This window comes from Labeo rohita, chromosome 7 (genome assembly GCF_022985175.1).
Source record: "Labeo rohita strain BAU-BD-2019 chromosome 7, IGBB_LRoh.1.0, whole genome shotgun sequence".
Taxonomy (NCBI): Eukaryota; Metazoa; Chordata; class Actinopteri; order Cypriniformes; family Cyprinidae; genus Labeo; species Labeo rohita.
In genome coordinates, this window is record NC_066875.1 from 25,346,452 (window position 1) to 25,367,110 (window position 20,659).

Below are 20,659 nucleotides of genomic sequence, written 5' to 3' on the forward strand. Positions count from 1 at the left end.
AAAATGAAGTCACTGAATGACAGCATATAACGATTGTTCGTGTGTATGCTTGTGGGTGTAGTTGTAATATTTGCTCCGGACCATCAGGTGGCAGTGTCGCACCGGCGCTCTTTCTGAGCCGGAGAACGCAGAGCCGTCCGCGGATGTTTTTAAGTAGGCTGAGGTTACCTAGCAGTGAAATTCAATCCCCGCTTACCTGTAACGTACAGTCGGGTAGAAATTACGCCAACCTCAAGACTTGATCCGTTATCATTTTTGATACGTATATTTTCTTTGGTCGCAACAAGCGATGTCAGGCAGCTGCGGGCGGAATCCTCCTCCTTTCCCCGATAATGATGATCAAGAGGCTGAATTAGACGCTCGAGTGCTGGACAGCGACGAGGATGATGATGAAGGCGAGGACATATTCACCGGCGCGAGAGTGAGACATCTGTTTCAGAATAAACAGCCATTTTTTAATCATCTGATTAAGTCATATATGGGAAAATATTTAAGTGTCATTTGCCAGAAGCTAGCTGATAGCTCATAGTCAGTGTGTGCAGCGGTTAGTCTCATAATACAGCGCGAACTACAATTATGTCATGGTTATCAGCTGTTATGTTGGCATTGTGTTAATCTGTTTTTGCAGAGTAAACCGATCACACCCACATCAGCTCCTGATGAAGGCGATATCTTCAGTGAGGAGGGCTCGTACATCAGGAGCGATGTCCATCACGCCACTAATGGCCTTCACTCTGATGAAGAGCTGGATCTGTTCACTGGTATGTCTCGCTACTCCATTGCTGCACCGTTACTCATAATGAGCAATAAATACGTATTGACACTTGATTTGACATGCAGACCAGATGGCATGTTGGAGAACATAGTGCATTCCTTCTTTGTTTTTAAAATAGTGTGGGAGACTGAACCACACCACTTAAAGATGCTTTGTCTGAGATGTAAGAAATTCTGAAATTTGTGCTTAAGTTAAAGTATATAAGTCAAAAATAATACATTAAAAAAATAATAATATGCCAATAAATAAATAAAGTAAAAAAAAAGTATCTACGTATAATTAAACTTGGGTATAAAAACACTTTTCTTAGCTTCAAATTGGCTTTGGAAATCAAGACACAGTAAAGATGTTCTAATTTTAGTATTTTTAGATGTAAAAACATTCAAAAGCAACCTGTCAAAAATAACCTTTTTTTCCATTTTTCTAACTATCTATGAATTTAACAGCAGATGTTAAATTGAAACCAATATCCTGAAACCTGCTGTCTGAATGTTCTCAACTAAAATTATCAGCAGATGATTTTACAGACATTTGAATAAAGTGATTTTTAACGGTTATTGTAAAAACACTTCACTAGAGCATGAAGCAAGTTTCGGAAAGGGATGGTTAATATGTGACCCTGGACCACAAAACCAGTCATAAGGGTAAATCACCTTCCCATTGATGTATTGTTTCTTAGGATAGGACAATATTTGGCTGAGATACAACTATTTGAAAATTTGGAGCAAACGAATCAAAATATTAAGAATATCACATGTAGAGTTGTCCAATTAAGTTCTTAGCAATGCATATTATTAATCAAAAATTAAGTTTTGATATATTTACAGTAGGAAATTTACAAAATATCTTCATGAAACATGGCCTTTACTTAATATCCTAATGATTTTTGGCTTAAAAGAAAGATCAATTTTGCTTATTGCTACAAATATACCCATGCTACTTAAGACCAGGGTCACATATGTGTACACAGTTGTCTGGCTTGTGTTAGCTACATTTGGATTTATATTTTTAAATCACTGAGGGGAGTCATGATATGCAGTTTTAATAAATTACAATAAGATTAAAGGGCTATTATTTTTCCTTGTATATGTGATTGAGTAAAAGTACAAGTATTCAGTTTTAACAGAACTCATGTAAAGTACAGATTTCCCAAAACAATGCTATACTAAAGTAAAATTTTTTTTTCTTTTGTTGATTTTGATTTTGTTGATTTTGATTGTTAGTCACTTTGGATAAAAGCGTCTAAATGTAAATGTAATGGAGAAGTGCTATTACTCTCATACTTCACACTTCCGTGCTTTATTTGTTCTGTCTGTTCAAACACCAGAGGCCACTGTAGAACTGACGCTCACCAACACCACTAGTCAAGGCAGGAGAGAAATTATTGGCCCGACCGCATCGGCTTGCAACACCACACACATCCCTAATTCTATACTCAAACCCAGCATTGTCACCAAGACCATGGAGGAGGTACTGAAACAAGACCCTTCATGTGCTTTCAGCTGCATTCATGTAGATTTATATAGATTCTTAATTCTTACTGAATGCTGATGAACTTCAACAGTTGGAGGAGGAAGAGAGTGGAGACCAGTTTGAGCTGAACATCGCAGTCACTAATCCAGAGAAAATTGGTTTGTATTATGCATTTTTTTTTTATTAAACTGTAGAAATATTTGCGCTAATATTTGCGCTACAAACCAGTGATCATATGATTGCTCATTTGTAAGTCACTTTGGATAAAAAAGCATCTACTAAATAAATAAATGAAAATAATATGATAATGAATAACAGCTTGCAGCGTCAAGCAGCATATTATAAACTGATTTTGTACAGCTAAAATAACTAGAAACAACTGAAACAGCGTTCTAGTTATAAACGACATTACCCAATATTTCTTTAAAATAAAAGGTGGATATACTTGGATCACATTTTTTTAGACGAGTGGTTCTCAACCAGTTTCCCACTAGGGGACCTCAGCAGAAAAGTATTTGTATCACTTTGTATCTACTTTTATTGATTAAAATTAATAATTATTCTGTTAACACTCATAAAAACAAGCAGGTTTGTCTTTATTACAGCAGTATTAATAGAAGAAATATCTTAGCCTGCATGTGTGTGGGCTTTCAAACATTTCCTTGGACTTTGAAGAGTAAAAATGTTGAGAACTACTGGTCAAGATTCAATCTCTTGCTCTGGATGTTGCGAGCTATAGTGACAAGTTCTTCTATGTTGTATTGCAGGAGATGGCATGAATGCCTACATGTCTTACAAAGTGTCGACTCAGGTACACAATAGCTTATCCCTATTACGTTTTTTGGATTGTTCAAGGTACATATTTCAGCATTATGGCCTTTTTCAATGCTTCTCTGTCTCTTTCCAGACTACACTGCCCATGTTCCTTAATAAGACGTTCTCCGTGCGTCGACGTTTCAGTGATTTTCTGGGACTTTATGAGAAGATATCGGCCAAACACTCACTGCTGGGCTGCATCATCCCACCTCCACCTCAAAAGAGTGTAGTGGGTAAAGAATTTCTCACGCACACTCTGGCTCATTGTCTAGTGGAGTCATTCTAGTGAGCTCATCCAGACTCTCATTTTTACTCTGAGTTTACTGTTGGCTCTTACTTGCATCATTTTACTCGGAGCAGTCTGGTCTGATTTGCTGACTGAGCGTGTGGTTTGATGTTGTGTCACAGGGATGACTAAAGTGAAGGTAGGGAAGGAGGATTCATCCTCAGCGGAGTTTGTGGAAAAGAGACGAGCAGCACTGGAGAGGTGAACACATGCATAATTAGACATACACATGAAACAGAGGTTAAGGGGGTAGTTCACCCAAAAATGAAAATTGTGTCATTAATTACTCACCCTCATGTGGTTCCAAACCCGCAAGACCTTTGTTCATTTTCAGAACACAAATTAAGATTTAAAAATCCGAGAGCTTTCTGACCCTGCATAGACCGCAAAGCAACTACCATGTTCAAGGCCCAGAAAGGTAGTGAGGACATCGATAAGATAGTCCATGTGACATCAGTGGTTCAACCTTAATTTTATTAAGATGTTGGATTTCATCAAAAATATCTTAATTTGTAATGACATGCATATTTATATGCATATATGCATTCACATGCTAATGCACACTCATTTTATTTTTAACTGGTTATATTAATTATATATATTGACTGTGCATTTGTATTTTCTGTAGGTATCTACAGAGAGTAGTGGCTCATCCATCTCTGTTGCAGGACCCTGATGTTCGAGAGTTTTTAGAGAGAGATGAGGTGATCACCTTTATCATGTTTCTAGACACACATATGTATTTTTATTTACATATTTTTAATATCTAAACAACATGTTTGTGTGATTTTTAGTTGCCCAGGGCAGTGAATACTCAGACTTTGAGTGGACCTGGCCTACTGAAGATGATAAACAGAGCATCGGATGCAGTGAATAAGATGACCATTAAAATGAACGAATCAGATAATGTAAGTGGAGCTCTGTTCATGCAGTTCTAAGGCATAAATTCTTCCAGTCGTTGCATTTGACTAGTGATTGACACCTCTGTGTGTGTGTGTCAGTGGTTTGAGAGTAAGCTGCAGGAGGTGGAGAATGAGGAGCAGTTACTGAGGAGGCTTCATGCTGCTGTTGACTCATTAGTAAACCACAGGAAAGGTGAGAATGAAAACTACACTGTAAAGTCAATCTTCCAGATTCATACTGTTACAAAAGATTTCAAACTCTTTCTCCCCTTGCAGAGTTGTGTAGTAACACAGCTGTGTTTAGTAAGAGTGTGGCCATGCTGGGCAGTGTGGAGGAGAACTCTGCATTGTCTCGTGCGCTGTCACAGCTGGCGGAAGTGGAGGATAAGATGGAGCAGCTGCATCAGCAACAGGCCTTCAGCGATTTCTTCATCCTTGCCGAGCTCCTGGCCGACTACGTCAGACTGCTGGGGGCCGTGAGGGTTAGAGAGCACAACCACATAACGTAAAAACAGCAGTCAGACCCCATTGCGTAAGTAGCGTGATGTTTACTGTGTTTTTTGCTGCCCTCAGTGCTGTTTTGAACAGAGGATGAAAGTGTGGCAGCGTCTACAGGAAGCTCAGAGCACACTGCAGAAGAAACGAGAGGCTGAGGCCAAACTGCTTTGGGCGAACAAACCAGAGAAGCTCCAGCAGGCTAAAGATGACATAAATGAGGTTAAACCATCAACAGTGAATGATTCAAGCACTGTACAATTGAGGTCAAAAGTTTATATCCACCTTTCAGAATAATTAAAAATGTTAATTTTACAAAAATAAGAGGGGTCATTCAAAATGCATATTATTGTTTATTTGGTACTGACTTGAAGAAGATATTTTACATAAAAGTTTACATGTAGTCCACAAGAGAAAATAATAGTTGAATGTATAAAAAAAAAAAGACCCCTTGATTCTTAATACTGTGTTGTTACCTGAATGATCCACAGTTACGTTTTTTTTTGTTTGGTGATGTTGTTCATGAGTCCCTTGTTTGTCCTGAACAGTTAAACTGTCTGCTGTTCTTCAGAAAAATCCTTCAGGTCCCACAAATTCTTTGGTTTTTCAGCATTTTGGTGTATTTGAACCCTTTCCAACAATGCCTGTATGATTCTGAAATCCATCTTTTCACACTGAGAACAACTGAGACTCATGTGCATAGGTTCAAACGCTCACTGATGCTTCAAATGAAAAAACGATGCATTAAGAGCCGGGGCGTGGAACCTTTTTAAATTTGAAGATAAGGGCAAATTGAACTTGTTTTGTCTTCTGGGAAACATGTAACCATGTTCTGTAGCCTCTAAAGGGCAGTACTAAATAAAAAAAAAAAATGATATATTTAGGCAAAATAAGAAAAATGTTTTCTGGAGCATCAGTGAGCGTTTGAACCTTCTGTAATAGTTGCATTTAAGTCCCTCAGTTGTCCTCAGTGTGAAAAGATGGATCTCAAAATCATACAGTCATTGTTGGAAAGAGTTCAAATACACAAAAATGCTGGAAAACCAAAGAATTTGTGGGATCTGAAAGATTTTCAGACAGTTTAACTGTTTAGGACAAACAAAGGACTTATGAACAACTATCACTAAACAAAAAAAAAACACACCAAAAAAAAGCTGTGAATCATTCAGGTAACAACACAGTATTAAGAATCACTTGAAAATTTTTTTGAACGGGGTAATTTTTGTAAGTTCAACTATTATTTTCTCTTGTGGACTATATGTAAACATCTTTTGTGTGAAATATCTTATTGAAGTCAGTACTAAATAACAATGTGCATTTTGTATGATCTCTCTAATTTTGATAAAATAATTAACATTTTTAATGATTCTGAAAGGAGGATGTAAATGTTTGACCTCAACTGTACATTGAACAAATACAAAATCTTTGTGGTGGAGTTATGTTGAATTACAGTGTGATATGGTCACTGATTTGCTGTAAACATTGATCTGTCTTCTGTATCTCTGGACAGTGGGAGTCTAAAGTCAATCAGTATGAGAGAGATTTCGAAAGAGTCACCTGTACTGTGCGCAAAGAAGTGCTCAGATTTGAGGTAAGATATGTTGTGTATAAATATATTGTGGTAGAACTGCAGCACAAAACATCAACAAAACCTTATTAGTACAGCAGGGACGTCCAGAGAGTTCCTCGGAAGCAGGGGCTCAAATATCAAAAAAGAAGAATTTATATATGGAGTAATTCCAGTTTAACAATTATTATAATAAAATGGTATATCAATATGCAATACCTAAATAAGAGTAAATTAAACACAATACTAAGAATTAATGCAACAGCTTCCATTTTAGCCATTTCACGTGTTCACGTTTATAAAAGAGATTTATGAATCAGACCGGAAAGATAACACTTCACATTGTCCAGTGAAATTTCAGCTTTTTTAAGATGCACACAACCTATAGCAAAGCAATGGCAATGTCTTAGACAGACAGATATAAGATAAAATAAACTGGTAGTTTCTGTTTTCAGCCATTCGTTACTGTGTTGTACATGTTGTCATAATAATCATAATTCAAATACATTTTGTTTTATTGATCACTACATTATTGCTGATAACTGTTGAGAGAGGGGCACTTTGGGGTTAATTTAGGAAAAAGGACAAGGGGCTTAAAAGTATAAAAAGGGATCATTCACCCAAAAATGAAAATTCTACCATTAATTATTCACCGTCATGTCATTCTAAACCCGAAAGACCTTCATTCATCTTTGGAAAACAAATTAAGATGGTTTTGAATGCACATGCATGCATGCATTGTGTTACTCTCCTGAACGTGCATTAAATTTTAATTTGTGTTTTGAAGATGAACAAAGGTCTTACAGGCTTGCAATGACATCAAGGTGAGTAATTAATAACAGAATTTTAATTTTTGGGTGAACTATCCCTTTAAAAATTTGCCAGCGTTTATCCGAAATTCAGTAGTTCCAAAAGCTGTGACCACTGTCAAGACCTTTTTACATTTCAAAATATAATATTAAAACAGAATTGTTTTTCCGTGGCAGAAAGAGAAAGCCAGAGATTTCAAACAGCACATAGTGAAATACCTGGAGTCCCTGCTTCACACACAGCATAGGGTAAGTGTGTATATGTGTGTTTGTTTTACATAAAACACCACTGAATAGTCTTTCATGAATTGCTATTTATCTTAAACCAGCTGGTGAAGTGTTGGGAGGCCTTCCTGCCTGAGGCCAAAGCCATCGCCTGATCAGAGCCTTACCTCACACGCTCTTAACCTTTGACCTAGACAACAGACAATCAACATTTCTCTCTTCCTATTTCCTTTGCTCTCTGTGTGTCAAATAACATGTACATCTTAATACTCGTTCATCGATAAGCCGATCCCTAGATTGTGAGGGTGAACCTGCACAGTGACCCGTGTCACTGTTGACAACTGAATGTTGAGTGTAAAGGTTAAAGGTCAGAGCGGCATTTAAAAAAAAAGAAAGAACAGCTGTGTGTGGGGTGCAGCAAGAATATTTTTTTATGTGTGCACGTATGTATGTGTGTTTAGTGTTATCCTACAAGGTTTTTAATGGTGCTTAGCCTGTGTAGTGTTTTAGTAGAGACTTTAAACCGCCTTTAAGAGTGTCTCTCTGTGTCACGGATTTGCACGGGGAGAGACTGAACATTTGAAGTTTGTAATCCATTCCAGATAATAGAGGAAAACACTTGAGATGTTCCCAGGGCACTCGACCCAGCCTGATGTTGCACCACATATTTAAAATGATAGCAAAGTTAGAGTATGATACAGGAAAAAAAGACTGAATCACAGACTATGAATGAAAAATGTTTGGTGTCTTTTGAATGAAAACCCATAGTTTGTGTTGACTGAATTTTTATGTTCTCAAACAGTTGCACTGATCTGGACAGGTCCAGATAAAGGTCTACTTACAGTATTTCTATTAAAAATTCTAGATGAACTTGTTAAAACATAAATTACTTACAAAAAAAAGGTTTCATTATAGGAGAATGCGTAAACATTTGTACTGTTGATGCTTTTAGCATTTTAACATTTATGCACTGCTGGTGTATTCATGATATCACAATACCTTGCAGAAGCCGGGGCCTCATTTATAAAATGCATTTACGATCAAATTTAATCCTGAATTCCATGGATTTCATCCCATGTCATAAACAAGGAATTTATAAAAGCATGTGTATGAACTTCCTGTGCTCGTATACCAGTAATTAAACTTGATTAAGAACATGTAAAGACAAATAGGCAATCACATTATGCATTTATATTATTATATGCACCAATTGGCAATATATTAACTGCTTTGTGGTGTCACTGTAATTAGTTACTTATACATTAATATATAACCATGAAGAGATATGTGTGTGCATTCTGCAGATGAAGTTGATATACTACTTCACTTTGTGTATGAACCTCAAGAATGATGCATTTAAGCATTTGTGAATACAGACATTTTAAAAAATCATTCAAACATTTCAGAAACTTTGTTCACACACTACAAGATCATTCTGCTTATGTCTTTATAAATGAGGCCCCAGGACCTTAAATTAAATGGATATTGAGGGGACACCCCCCGTATTCAATGCAAAAGTTGATGAAGGTATTTTTTTTTTGGCTAGAATTACACCACTTGTGAATTTTGGGTTATTTTCTTGGTTTGAAGCTCTTTTCCTGACACTAAAGACTGTGCTGTTACACATGTATTATAAGCCTCCATTTTGACTATTAACAAGATGTTAATGACCTGGTACAAGAAAGATGTGCATTTGTTTAAAACAGTTGTCCTGTCAAAAATTATTTGTCTATTTGATGAAAATAAAATGGAATAAAAAAAAAAGTTGTTGTCATCTTTTCAGATTAAGTACACCATTTCAAACCATCACAATTTAAGCAACTAATCAGTACAGCATTCGTTTACCATACAGACACGCTATTTTTATTTTCCATCTTATTGGGACTCAAATAATACTATTTCATGATTTTTTTAAAAACTTAACTTATTTTTTTATGTTAATGTTTGTATTCCCCAGGATATGTCATTTAATATAAATCCACTGAAAATGGAATACTTTTTAAATAATGCGTCTTATGACATGGTTGTAATTCCTGAATGCTCTGCAATACAGACCAAAGGTTGGTCTCTTTAAAGATGACACATAGCAGATTATTGTTAATGCATTTAAAAAAAGTTACAGAAGTTTAAGTTTACAGTAAAGATAATGTAGTACACTATTCTTTTTATTTTATATAAAGTAAATATTTTATAAAACATGTTTCTATAAAATCAAAGCCATATGTCTAACGAAGTTATGTTCCAAATTTGAAGTTGATATCACAAAAATTGTGGTTCCTGTGAAATTTTGTTTGGGTGCTATACCAAAAATAACTACTTGGTTACACCCAAACTCTATTGAATTTGTGTCACAATATCACTTCTTTTATAAAATAGATACCAAATATGGAACCTTGATTGTCAGAGCTTTCCAACAATATGTGTTTTGTCAAGATTACAGCAGAAGTAACACCGACATTCAAAAACAATGGACTTGTGACAAGGCTCCTGAAATGATCAGACCTTTACTTTAAGTTTTCATTTAATGATAAGTGAATTTTTGCTAGAAAACGAGCAGGAGAAATACCATGTAAGTGTCTCAGAGTTGGCAAAAGCTATGAAAAGGTCTGTGTTTGATGTTGTCATCACTAAAATTACCTACTGTAGCCAAAGCACAATAAACTCATTTAACCTCTTCCAAGGCCCATATTAACAAAATATAGACTTCTGGAAATCCATACTCTGGTCTCAAGAGAAAAAAAAAAATCAATTATTTCAGATCCAAAATGTTCTGGTGTTGCTAGAAGAGGAGTACGGCGAGAAGTGCCTGGTACACAGTGGTAGTAAAGCTCTTATATAGAGATGTATGAATGCTGAAGGTGTGGGGGAGTTGTGCTTTATCAAGGCTGTCATGAATTCACACATCACTGTGATGTACTAAAAAAAAACCTGAAACAGAAGATGCTACCCTCTACTCATTCCCTGAGTTGTCGGACATTTTTTTAACATGACAATCAGTACGTTTACACGGACAACAATATTCCGATTTTAACATGATTAAGACAATACTTAAGAATGATTAAGAATCTACCATGTAAACAGAGATTTTTTGATTACCTTAATTCGTAATTCACCTAAATATACAACAAACACCCTTTCAAAATGAAACCTAGAAATAAGACCTACACTTTCACCGTTTCTCCACAGCTTCTCAAATGTTTGTACCTCCCAGGATACGTCGTCCCTTTTAAAGTTAAATTAATCCTGTCCAGAACATTTTCAGTCATTCTGAGATGTGCACTGAGACAGTTTGGACACATTGCAATTAATGTTGATTTTTTTATTCTTACTGGGCATGTTTATCAGTCTAACAATTTAGTATTGAATATGATGCAACTGGAACTGTTTTTTTTTTACTGTATTGAGACATGAAAGCATCTTTCTAATACATAAACTGAATAATTTGTTTTATTTTTATTCATGTAGAATGACAAAAACATTAAGGAAACTGCACAAGATTAAAACAATTACTCCAATAAAAGCTCATTTGAGCTTAACCTGAGAAGACTGTTCATATCAGCATGTTGTTATTCTGAAATTGACTAATCAAAACTCTTCTGTGGCTGTAAATCAGGAGATAATCACATAAAACAAAGGTAAAATTCCATGAGTGCAGTATAAGGCCTCAGTGTGTATTCAGTAGTCTTATGTTGCCCCTTCTAAATCTTCAGGCGCTCACAAGCACAAACAGTAGGACGCCAACAATCCTTGTTTCTCACACAGGACTCATACATATGAAGGAACTTCAGTGTAGTCCACATCTCAGAGATATTCAGAGTTCAAGTTTTAGTTCTCCCGTTACAATAAAATCCCAGAGCTGAAGACACACAAGAAGTCACAGTTGCTCAGTTACGGCACTGTGTTACGTTAATGCTATTAATGCCATCACAACTCTTGATTCCCTTTTCTCTTTTAGAAACTTCAATTTAAAAATAAGTAATAAAGCATTACCAAGTCTTCCCTAATATAAAAAAATGTGTGGCCAAAAAGAGTGCACTGCTGGTTTTAACTGTCTTATCAGAAGCCTTAAAAAGAGTTTCTCAACAACGTGCCACAGTGTCCTCATAGGTCCTCCTCAATGTCCCACAGTTCCTCTTTGGGGAGGAGCCGATATGATTGTCAGGAGTCACTCTCATTTACGACATGACTGTAACTAGCCATGGGCTCTTTCACACGGCATAGCAGTACAAACAGCAGTAGTACCAGGAAGAAGAGAAAACATCCACACACAGCCAGCCCGATGACGACCTCTACACACATATATGAGAGAGAACTATAAAAAAAATTGTTGTCATAGGAAAGTGCAGTATATATGTCAATAAATAATTCGATATTTATAATTTAGTTTGTGTGCACATAAAAAAAAAAAAAGTAACAGATGAATTAAGATATAAAAAATAAACAGCATTTATTAACGTAAATGATTGTGATTACCAGTGTCTGTGGTTTGCTTCTTTATCTGACACTCTTTTTTCCTGTCTTGTGGTATGACTTCACTTGTGAGGTTCACAAAGTCCTGTAGGGGGCAGCGCTGGGAACAGTTCGGTAAAGACACAGGGTACGGCTCAGACACATTAGTGTCATTGCGATAAAACATCTCCACTGAAAAAGTCCTTAAAAGAGCAAAGCAAAGAATATATTTTAGGTGACAAAAGAATGTGGTGTAAAAAAATTACATTTGAGGAAAGACAAAGTCAATATGTTACCCGTTCTCTTCCTGGTAAAGTTCAATTAGATGACATGAGGCATAAGGTGGCTGCAGGCCATTAAAGACATTCAGAGCTTCCTGCAGGGCTACAACTGTTGTGTCATGCTAGTGAAAAGAGACATGAGAGAACATTACATGAACTGCTTTCTCCACAGAGGACTTTTTTTGTTTTTTAAAAAAGAGAAGTTTTAGCTGCATCCACACACGGGTCTGCTTATGTTTTTATTAAAGTTTCACACTTACCGCTGAGTACATGATCATCTTTACTTTTTGTTTAGAGTCTGGTTGTGCTGCATTTGAGAGATTCTTAATGATCTGATCTAACAGCAGGCCTGTAAATGAGAGCGTAACAACTGTTTTAGCACTTGTCACAGGATCACAGTACTGCACTTGTGTATTCCAGGTTGAACGTAGTACCGTCCATCCATAGTTTTTTTTTTTACAGTGCCATTTCCCTGTACTATAACTGCACACCGTTTCAGGTTGCAGCCTCTCCCTCTATTCCTACAACACTGATTTGCATATGCGTGCATAAAGGTGTCAGAGTGTTTAACTATGAAAATGCTCTGTCAAGAATCCTTTGTCTTATAAAATAATAATAAAAAAAAATACTCTTGATAATGTTTTACCCTGCTTTTGGTTTTTATTTTATTCTTAGTATTGTTTTAATTAATTTATTATTATTAATTTAGTTTTATTTTTGTTGCTGTTCTATATTTCTTGGTATAACTGTAAGTTGTTTTGGCATGAATTAAAAAAAAAAAAAGAAAATGCTCTGCCCAGCGATAAACTCTTACCTCCCTGCAGTCTGCACTTCTCATTTCTCTTGTAGACGCCAAACAAAATCTGAAAACCAAAGTTCTTCAAGACCTTCAGTGTCTCCATCACACTTGGGGTAACCCAGTCAGGTGGTCGCTTCTCATGTTTTGCCTGGCGAAGAAGAATATCAAAAAGAGACAGAGAGAGAAGATTATCTGAGCATTGTCTGAGCATTTGGATTTTTTTGATTCCAAGCATCATAAGATCCGTCTGGAATAAAATGAAGTAAGAGTGATTTGGCTTGTGGTAAGGACATCATTGCATGACATTTTCCACAAAGCCTCTCAAAGAGTACAGAATAGGGAACAGTTTTACCCACAAGCTAACAAAACTTGTAAACAACTGTCACTACTCTATTTGAGCCTCCTCTGATACTGTAAAATTACAATCCAATTAAAAAGTGGAGAAATATTTTTATACAGTCATTTGCAGTGCTTCATTTTCTATTGATTTACAACTTTGTAGCTCACAGTAGGTGTCTGTAAAGGGATCATGAACTGCCTTTTAATTATTTTGTACTGTTCTCTAAGGTCCACTTATAATGTTATCAAGATTGTTACATTAAAAAACATCATAATTTTGTGTTCTGTTCTGACCCCCCTCATCAGAACGCTCTGTTTGAATAGGTCTGGCGGATTGTAGACTCAGAAGTAAACGCCCACTGCTATGATTGGCTAAAAGTTGTGTATGTTTGACAGCCTACATCTTTCACAGAAGAATGCATAAATACTCATTACATATCAAACAATCTGTGATAACAGACAAAGCAATAGTGACCATGTAATAAAAACAGTTACTCACACTTGTGTGGTGCGACATTACCGTCGGATCCAATATAGCTGGCACAGCATTGTCTTTTAGTTTCAATCTTTCTGAAAATCCTGCATCAAATTGTTCCTTGTTCGTAAACGAATCCGCAGTAAAATTAAGTGAACAAAGGACCGAGTTCTTACTGATGCTGTCTGGATCTTCATTAAAAATAAAGTTAATCCATTCTTTTCTAACATTGGGATCAGAAGGAAGGCAATGCAAAGACTGGTTTTCCACAACTTGGCATTGCACAGCATCTTTCTTGTCTTCTGAGCTACCTTTATTATTTGATTTCTGTGTAGACCTGCATTCGCCTCTCTCGTTACTTACACTACATGCGCGATTTGGTGATATGGTGAAGATCAAAGTGGCACACTCCACAACCTTTCATTTTAGCAGACTGGCTTCAATACAAGCTGTTTTTAGTCTAACGAGAAAGTTTTGAGTTCTGAAACTTACAGGATGTTTTTATAGTGCAATGACATTGTCAAAAGATCAAAGGAATTTTGGATTCTCAGTTCATGACAGTTCATGAAGTTATTGTTTAAAATAAATTCCTCTATGGAGAAATAAATGGAATTTGTACTTACGGAGCCTTAATGCTACACTTGATAGAGAGTTTTTAAAAAATACATTGGGACACAGTATCTTTAATCTTTCATTCATTCATAAAGACAATACTTTCAATAATTTCTTAATGCTAGATGAATTCATGAGTGTGTGTGTGCACATAAATGCGACGTAAAACTCACCTCACAGAACAATGTGTCATACACGCCCCAAATAGTCTCAAGGCTGGCTTTCTCCAGTCCGGTTTTATTTCTCACCATCTCTATGAAGTCCTGCATAAAAACATGATGACATCAAAATGTAAATCAGGACAGCACAAAAAACTGTAAATACCACGTTGTTCTAAACCCGTAAGACCAAGAGTTGTCTGACCCTGTATAGACAAGAAGAGTACTACTACGGTCAAGACACAGAAAGGTAGTAAGGACATCGTTAAAATAGTCCATGTGACATCAGTGGTTCAACTGTAATTTTACAAAGCTACGAGGATACTTTTTGTGTGCAAAGAAAACAAAAATTAGGACTTTGTACAGTGATTTCTTCTCTTCTGGGACAGTCCATTTAAATCCATAGACATATAACCTACTGCCATAAATTAGTTTTTGCAAGGTGGACTCACCTTGTAGGTTTCAGCCATGTTAACAAAAATGTCTGTTTTTTCAGTCTCGTTCATTAACTGTGCATAACGTGGACAATCATCCAAAGGGAATGAGAGCAGCTGGAAATTAAAAAACAAACAAACACATAAACACACTGTAGGCAGGTCGTGTAGACATAGAAACAGATTTTAAACATGAGGAGACATTTACTGATGCTGCGGGTGTGCAAATATGACTTCATTGCTAAAGAGAGGTCAGGGCCAAGTTTCAGTGTGCTGCCAAAATTGTGGAGAAAAAAGTGGGAACAGAACTTCAGTGTGATGTCTTACCATCTCTTCATTCACAGGGACAGTGTGAACAGGTATTGGTTGCCATTTCAAATCTGGATTAAACACCTCAGAACCATTAGGTGGGAACATGCCAGCCAGGTTTGCTTCTGCACTCATTAAAGTCCGGTCAACATCTGTACTTCTGATGAACATCTACAACACAAAACAGGATTACTTATTCAATTTAAACACACAAGTCCGACAACTCTATGTTTAGGTTTACTGAACGTTTAAACAACAATTTAAAGTGACAGTAACCTCATGCCGCTCATAGTCCTCACTCAGGAATCCTGTGTAGCGTTTCTTTAAAAACTGACCCAGCTCGAAGTGCTGCTTCATTCCCTCCTGCAATGATCAGAAAATCGAGTTGAAGTAATCAATGCAACTTGCATGTTGCGTGTAACCAATTAAAACAAAGAGCGCAAGGTATGTGTGTGTGTGTGTGTGTGTGTGTGTGTATATGCATACTGTACCTGAGAAAGCTGTCCAAAACCCTGGGGCCAGGCACTCTCCTTATAGGGATCAGTTGGATAGGCCTTGATTGGAGATCTGTCCCCATGACGATAAAGCTAACAGAGAGGAAGTCAAATACCTAATAAGTATTGGGGATTTATGTGTGTGTGTTCAGGAGGAAGAACTACACTGTGCAACTGTGACTAGACCAGCAAATTCAACCTGTTATGTGGTCATCCTGACACCCGGATACAAGCCACGGAGTTGTCTGTAAACACATTCTAATTGGATAAGCGACTTCAGTCCATCTCCTTATCTTTATCTCTTGTCTTTCACAGAAATCAAAGATGTTCCTTTCCAAAACATTAGGTACGTGTTCTAGAAATGCATTTATTTATAGCCATGTTACACAATCATGCTTAAAATTATACAACATTCTGGTTTAAACTTCCTCATCTGCAGTGACCTGTTCATCATACCACAAAATACTTCTATTGACTAATTTAAACCAGGTGTCAGTGTCAAATCCGACTACCCACAACAGGGTTTTGAGGGTTTTTTGTATGCCACAGAGGTGAAACTAAACTTGCACATCGAAAGCTAGGCCAAGGAACCACAATAGTTTACTTGGACTAAACTTCCTAGGACAGCATTTTTTGCTTTGACGGAACTGGGAGGTGCAATGAAAGTAACAACAACATGTCATCACGTAATTAACTCTAAACATTAAGCAAGCTGATAGGTTTAACACAATATCAAATAACCAAAGTTTACGTCGAGGACACGTTGCAGAGCTAAAAACAAAGTTGGTAGTAAACAATGACTACTGTGTCAGCAGATATTGCCACTTCCACGTCGTTAACTAGACTGATATCCAAAAGAAGTCCACTATCGATCAGTATAATCAATGCAAAGCATTGAGAGCGACTACATTGAAAAGGAGACACGAACTCATTTTCACTAAAGCACTATGCATATAACACATAACAAGTAGTCAGAATGTGAATATCGTTTTATGAACGGTTTTTCAAGACGAACGGTTTTGTCAAACATACTGCGGACAGAGTATGCATAATACAGTACTGACCACAGTGACAAACTTCAGCGTCCTTTCTCCATTGGAAAGACTGAAAGCGAAGAGAAACGCGACGATCAGAAAACAAGTCTCCATACTTGAAGACGAGCAGCAGAGACAGAGCAGTCAGCTCATTGAACGATCGTTGTCTGGCTGATCTGGCAAACACAAAACGAGCCGCAAGGTTTTCCGGGAGCGCTCCCATTGGTGTACGCATTCTGCAGCTTTAAAACACGTGCATTGATTGGCTGTCTTGGAAAGACTTTGGAATAAATCCACAGTAATAGTTGTTTTAGTTTATTTTAACGGATTTCATAGTTGGCTTGTTTAAGATGAGTGCCTTAACAGTGAAATGCAAATATCAATCAATCAAAAAAAAACAAAACAAAAAAAAAACAAAAAAAACATATATATATCTTGTTATATATATATATATTTTTAAATTTAACATTAGTTAATGTTTAACGTGATATAAAAGCTTCGAATAAGGTGTATTGAATATGAGAACAAATTGTTTTCACACTTAAATGGTATTTTAATTTCGAAAGAAAATGTATATTCATACGCCCAGTATATGTGGACAATTATTTTTAGTTATTTTATTTTGTACTTGCATATACACAAAAATACTATATTAATTTCCATAATTATAGAAAGAAAATAAATAGCAAGGTGTTGTTTATGCACCTGGTTTAATTACCCAAGTTTGCAGTCAAGTGACAGATCAGCTGATGTTAGGTTCTCGCGTGAACGATGTTTTCGGTAATTGATTAGGAAGGGATCTGTGCTCAACTGGCTTTGTCTATATGCATTTTGGCAGGAGGTGTTGAACACAGCAACAAATCTAAAGTACATTCGAACCTCTTTTCGGGAATAAACCAAAATATTCCTCACTGTGTTTATATAAACCCGAAAGTAAAATTAGCACTGAATATTTAAGCAACGTTCCTGCTGCTTAAGTGTCCCAACGTATTTGTTTTATTTGATATCTACGATTTCAAGGAGTATATTCGGACAAAAATATGAGAAAAAGGTAGGCCAAATCTGAGACCCCGGATGGTTGTCTTAAATATATTTTAAACAACAACAACAAAAAAACGCTTCATTTAAACACCACGTAACTGCGTTAATTAATACATCACCCGTAAACTGTAGCCTGCTAACTGCTAAATGTGAAAGCTGTTGGCGACATTTCCTCATTCATAAACAAACATTGTAAATTATATATAACTTTGACTGGTTCTTTTCTTCTGTGACCGTTAAGTTAATTTATTAAGCGTTTATAGCACTTTTATATCCCTATCTAGCTTTATTTGCGGAAGGTAACAGCTGAAGTCAAACATGTAGCCTGTCAGATGGAGGAGAGCTGAAGTTAGGTTGTCACAAGACATGTAAAGCTGATTCAAGTTTTTTTTCAACCTGTTAGCTTCATGAATAATATATTTCTAAATAGCATTTGTATAATTAGTGCTACTCCGTGCGGTATTTTTACCCATATAATACAGACAAGTTCATAATATAGCATTTGCTACTATTTAATTATTTATAAAAGCTTTTTAATTATGTCTCTTTATTGATTTATAATCATGTTTAGTTTACTGTTTTGGCCTTTCTGGTATGTCTTACATGTTACCTAATTTCCCACCAGTGTTATTTTAGTATTATGCAATTATAGTTTTTATTAATATTTTGTATATAGTTTCTATATGTTTCTATATAGTTCTCATTATTGTTATTTTAGTTTTAATTATTATAGTACATCAAGTTAAACTAAATGAAAATGTGAAAGGCAACTAGTTGAAATAAAATGAAATAAATAGTTAGTTTTTAAAATCTGTTTCTTCTTGTTTCAGTTAACGAAACCCTACAATAAATTTTGTCTTTCTTTGTAAGATGTTAAAAGTCATTCTGCCATTGCATATGTGTAATATGTGTAAACAATCCTGAATGTTTTTACACTGCTTTTCCATAGCCTGACACAGCCACATGTGACACAGCCAGGATACAGCATCATTTGGCTCAGTTCTGTTGATTCGATATGGGTTAAAATGTACTTTTACACCTTGTAATCTGTTTTGACACCTGTGCTGATTATGCAGAGATCATATTTAGAGGCAGTCTGTGGTGGGATATACATTTGACAAAGAATTTATATAACTCCGTGCCAAGAAATTATCGGATAAATCAATACTGAGTTGTAGTCAAGTTATGATGTGTTATAATTCATAAACTTTGATGGCCCTTTTTATGAAGTTTCATGATGATTTGTTGATCTTCTTTTCTCTGCCCCCAGAATTATGGCAAGGCAGTAGCAGTGCTGGCCTAATTGAGTGTGAGCCGGTGGACGGCTCTGGGTCTGGTGTGAGAGGGTCAGAGTGAGGAGGAGTTTGTGGAGATGAAGGTGGGACAGAAGAACTCAGTGTGTATCCTGTCGGGTCGAGAACGAGGAGCACGAGGCCTTGCCTCACACAGGATCCTACAGCAGCTTGTAGAGGAGAAGACACAGCGCATGAAATGGCAAAGCCAGGTAACTGACGCACTGTTCTCTGTCATCTGTTGACTTGTAGCTTCTTGTGTGAGAAATGTTCGATATTAGTGAGACAGTTTAGTTTTTTATTTGTTTTGCCAACTATTTGTCTTTTTTTAGGATTTTTTTACAGTTTGAGGTTCTAAATAATACAAAAACTCTAAAGAACTTACAAATAAATAGCTTTATAGGCATGTACGATTCTTCTTTAATAAAATTACTTGGAAGAAGTACACACTGCTCAGCACCCATGCAGTGTTCTGCTTTAAATGTGCAAGTTATTTAATGCTGAGTGAATTTTGATCGTCTGTCAATGTTTATAACGTTTAGTGGCTGGAAAGGTGTTATTTTAAAAGTGATTCCAACAATATTATTCCTCCATGTCATTATTGTTGTGGACATCACTATTTTCAGAATTAGAATGATTATTTAAACTTAATGGTTATGTCTATCATAATAGTTTCCGTCCTTGGTGTGAACAGGCCTTAATATTGTGACTGAAGTAAAATCTCTGCTCTCTGATTTACTTTTGTTGTCACAGAAGGTGGAGTTACCAGACGGCCCCCGCTCAACCTTTCTTCTGGCCTTCAGTCCAGATAGGTAAGACCACTCTGATCTGCTACAGTAAATAAACTGACTGGCTGATCTCAGGCTTTTTCAGTTAGGCCCTATCATCAATGAGCTAACCACCGAGGTGTTTTTGCTGTTTGTCTGTTCACAGATCTTTAATGGCCTCGACCCATGTGAACCACAACATCTACATCACAGAGGTTAAGACAGGAAAATGCGTTCACTCTTTAGTGGGTCACCGCCGGACACCTTGGTGCCTGACCTTTCACCCTAGCATCCCTGGCCTTATTGCTTCTGGCTGCCTGGATGGAGAGGTCCGAATCTGGGACCTGCATGTAAGTCTTGACCAAACGCTTATTTAATGATTGTTTTGTCAACTTGTAATCATTCTGCTCTTTGCTGTAGTATGTATTTTGTTTTCTGTAGATTTCTTAACTTTGCTCAAAAGTAAAAGTATTGTGTGGTTTTGTTTCAGGGAGGCAGTGAGAGCTGGCTCACAGAGAGTAACTCAGCGATCGCATCCCTTGCTTTCCATCCTACTGCTCAGCTGCTGCTCATTGCCACCAACAATGAGCTGCATCTATGGGACTGGAGTCGGAAGGAGCCCTTTGCTGTGGTGAAGACCGCTAGTGAGACAGAGAGAGTCAGGTTTGATGCGCATAAATGTTATTAATTTAAAGGGATCATTAACACAGAAATGATAATTATGTTATCAGCAACTCAAATCCAAAGCCTTTGTAGTTCAACAACCCATAAGAACCATAGAACTTTAATATAAACATATTTTTAATGAAGCATGAGAGATTTCTGTA

At 36.6% G+C, this 20,659-nt stretch overlaps 3 protein-coding genes across 5 annotated transcripts in view; 2 read left to right on the forward strand and 1 right to left on the reverse strand.

Annotated features, from left to right (window-relative positions):
• Positions 1-124: 124 nt before the first annotated feature.
• Positions 125-8,239, forward strand: snx1b (sorting nexin 1b). Its single transcript, XM_051115748.1, has 15 exons — positions 125-421; positions 629-761; positions 2,103-2,245; positions 2,340-2,406; positions 3,016-3,059; positions 3,156-3,297; positions 3,473-3,551; positions 3,979-4,054; positions 4,145-4,258; positions 4,352-4,445; positions 4,529-4,734; positions 4,826-4,969; positions 6,258-6,338; positions 7,301-7,372; positions 7,453-8,239. Exons 1-15 carry the CDS (start codon positions 290-292, stop codon positions 7,501-7,503), a joined length of 1,578 nt encoding a protein of 525 aa, XP_050971705.1. The 5' UTR covers positions 125-289; the 3' UTR covers positions 7,504-8,239.
• Positions 8,240-10,652: 2,413 nt separating this feature from the next.
• On the reverse strand, positions 10,653-16,934 carry acp2 (acid phosphatase 2, lysosomal). Of its 2 annotated transcripts, none has more exons than XM_051114584.1 (11): positions 16,763-16,933; positions 15,696-15,791; positions 15,481-15,567; positions 15,223-15,375; positions 14,914-15,012; positions 14,477-14,566; positions 12,893-13,025; positions 12,339-12,427; positions 12,094-12,200; positions 11,822-12,000; positions 10,653-11,637 (listed from the first exon to the last, which is right to left on the reverse strand). In XM_051114584.1, the coding sequence occupies exons 1-11, from the start codon at positions 16,844-16,846 to the stop codon at positions 11,507-11,509; spliced, it is 1,248 nt and encodes a 415-aa protein (XP_050970541.1). In that variant the 5' UTR covers positions 16,847-16,933; the 3' UTR covers positions 10,653-11,506. The 2 variants fall into 2 exon arrangements, with proteins under 2 accessions (XP_050970541.1, XP_050970542.1); XM_051114585.1 differs by having other exon boundaries at positions 11,555-11,660; positions 16,763-16,934.
• Positions 16,935-17,541: 607 nt separating this feature from the next.
• ambra1a (autophagy/beclin-1 regulator 1a) overlaps positions 17,542-20,659 on the forward strand; it is an 84,498-nt gene continuing 81,380 nt past the window's right edge. Inside the window, exons 1-5 of one of the 2 annotated variants that reach the window (XM_051114582.1) lie at positions 17,542-17,783; positions 19,044-19,277; positions 19,819-19,877; positions 19,999-20,182; positions 20,323-20,495. In XM_051114582.1, coding sequence (XP_050970539.1) covers positions 19,146-19,277; positions 19,819-19,877; positions 19,999-20,182; positions 20,323-20,495 — 548 coding nt within the window. In that variant the 5' untranslated portion in view covers positions 17,542-17,783; positions 19,044-19,145. The remainder of the gene's footprint in view (positions 17,784-19,043; positions 19,278-19,818; positions 19,878-19,998; positions 20,183-20,322; positions 20,496-20,659) is intronic. The other variant, XM_051114583.1, reaches the window with a different exon arrangement.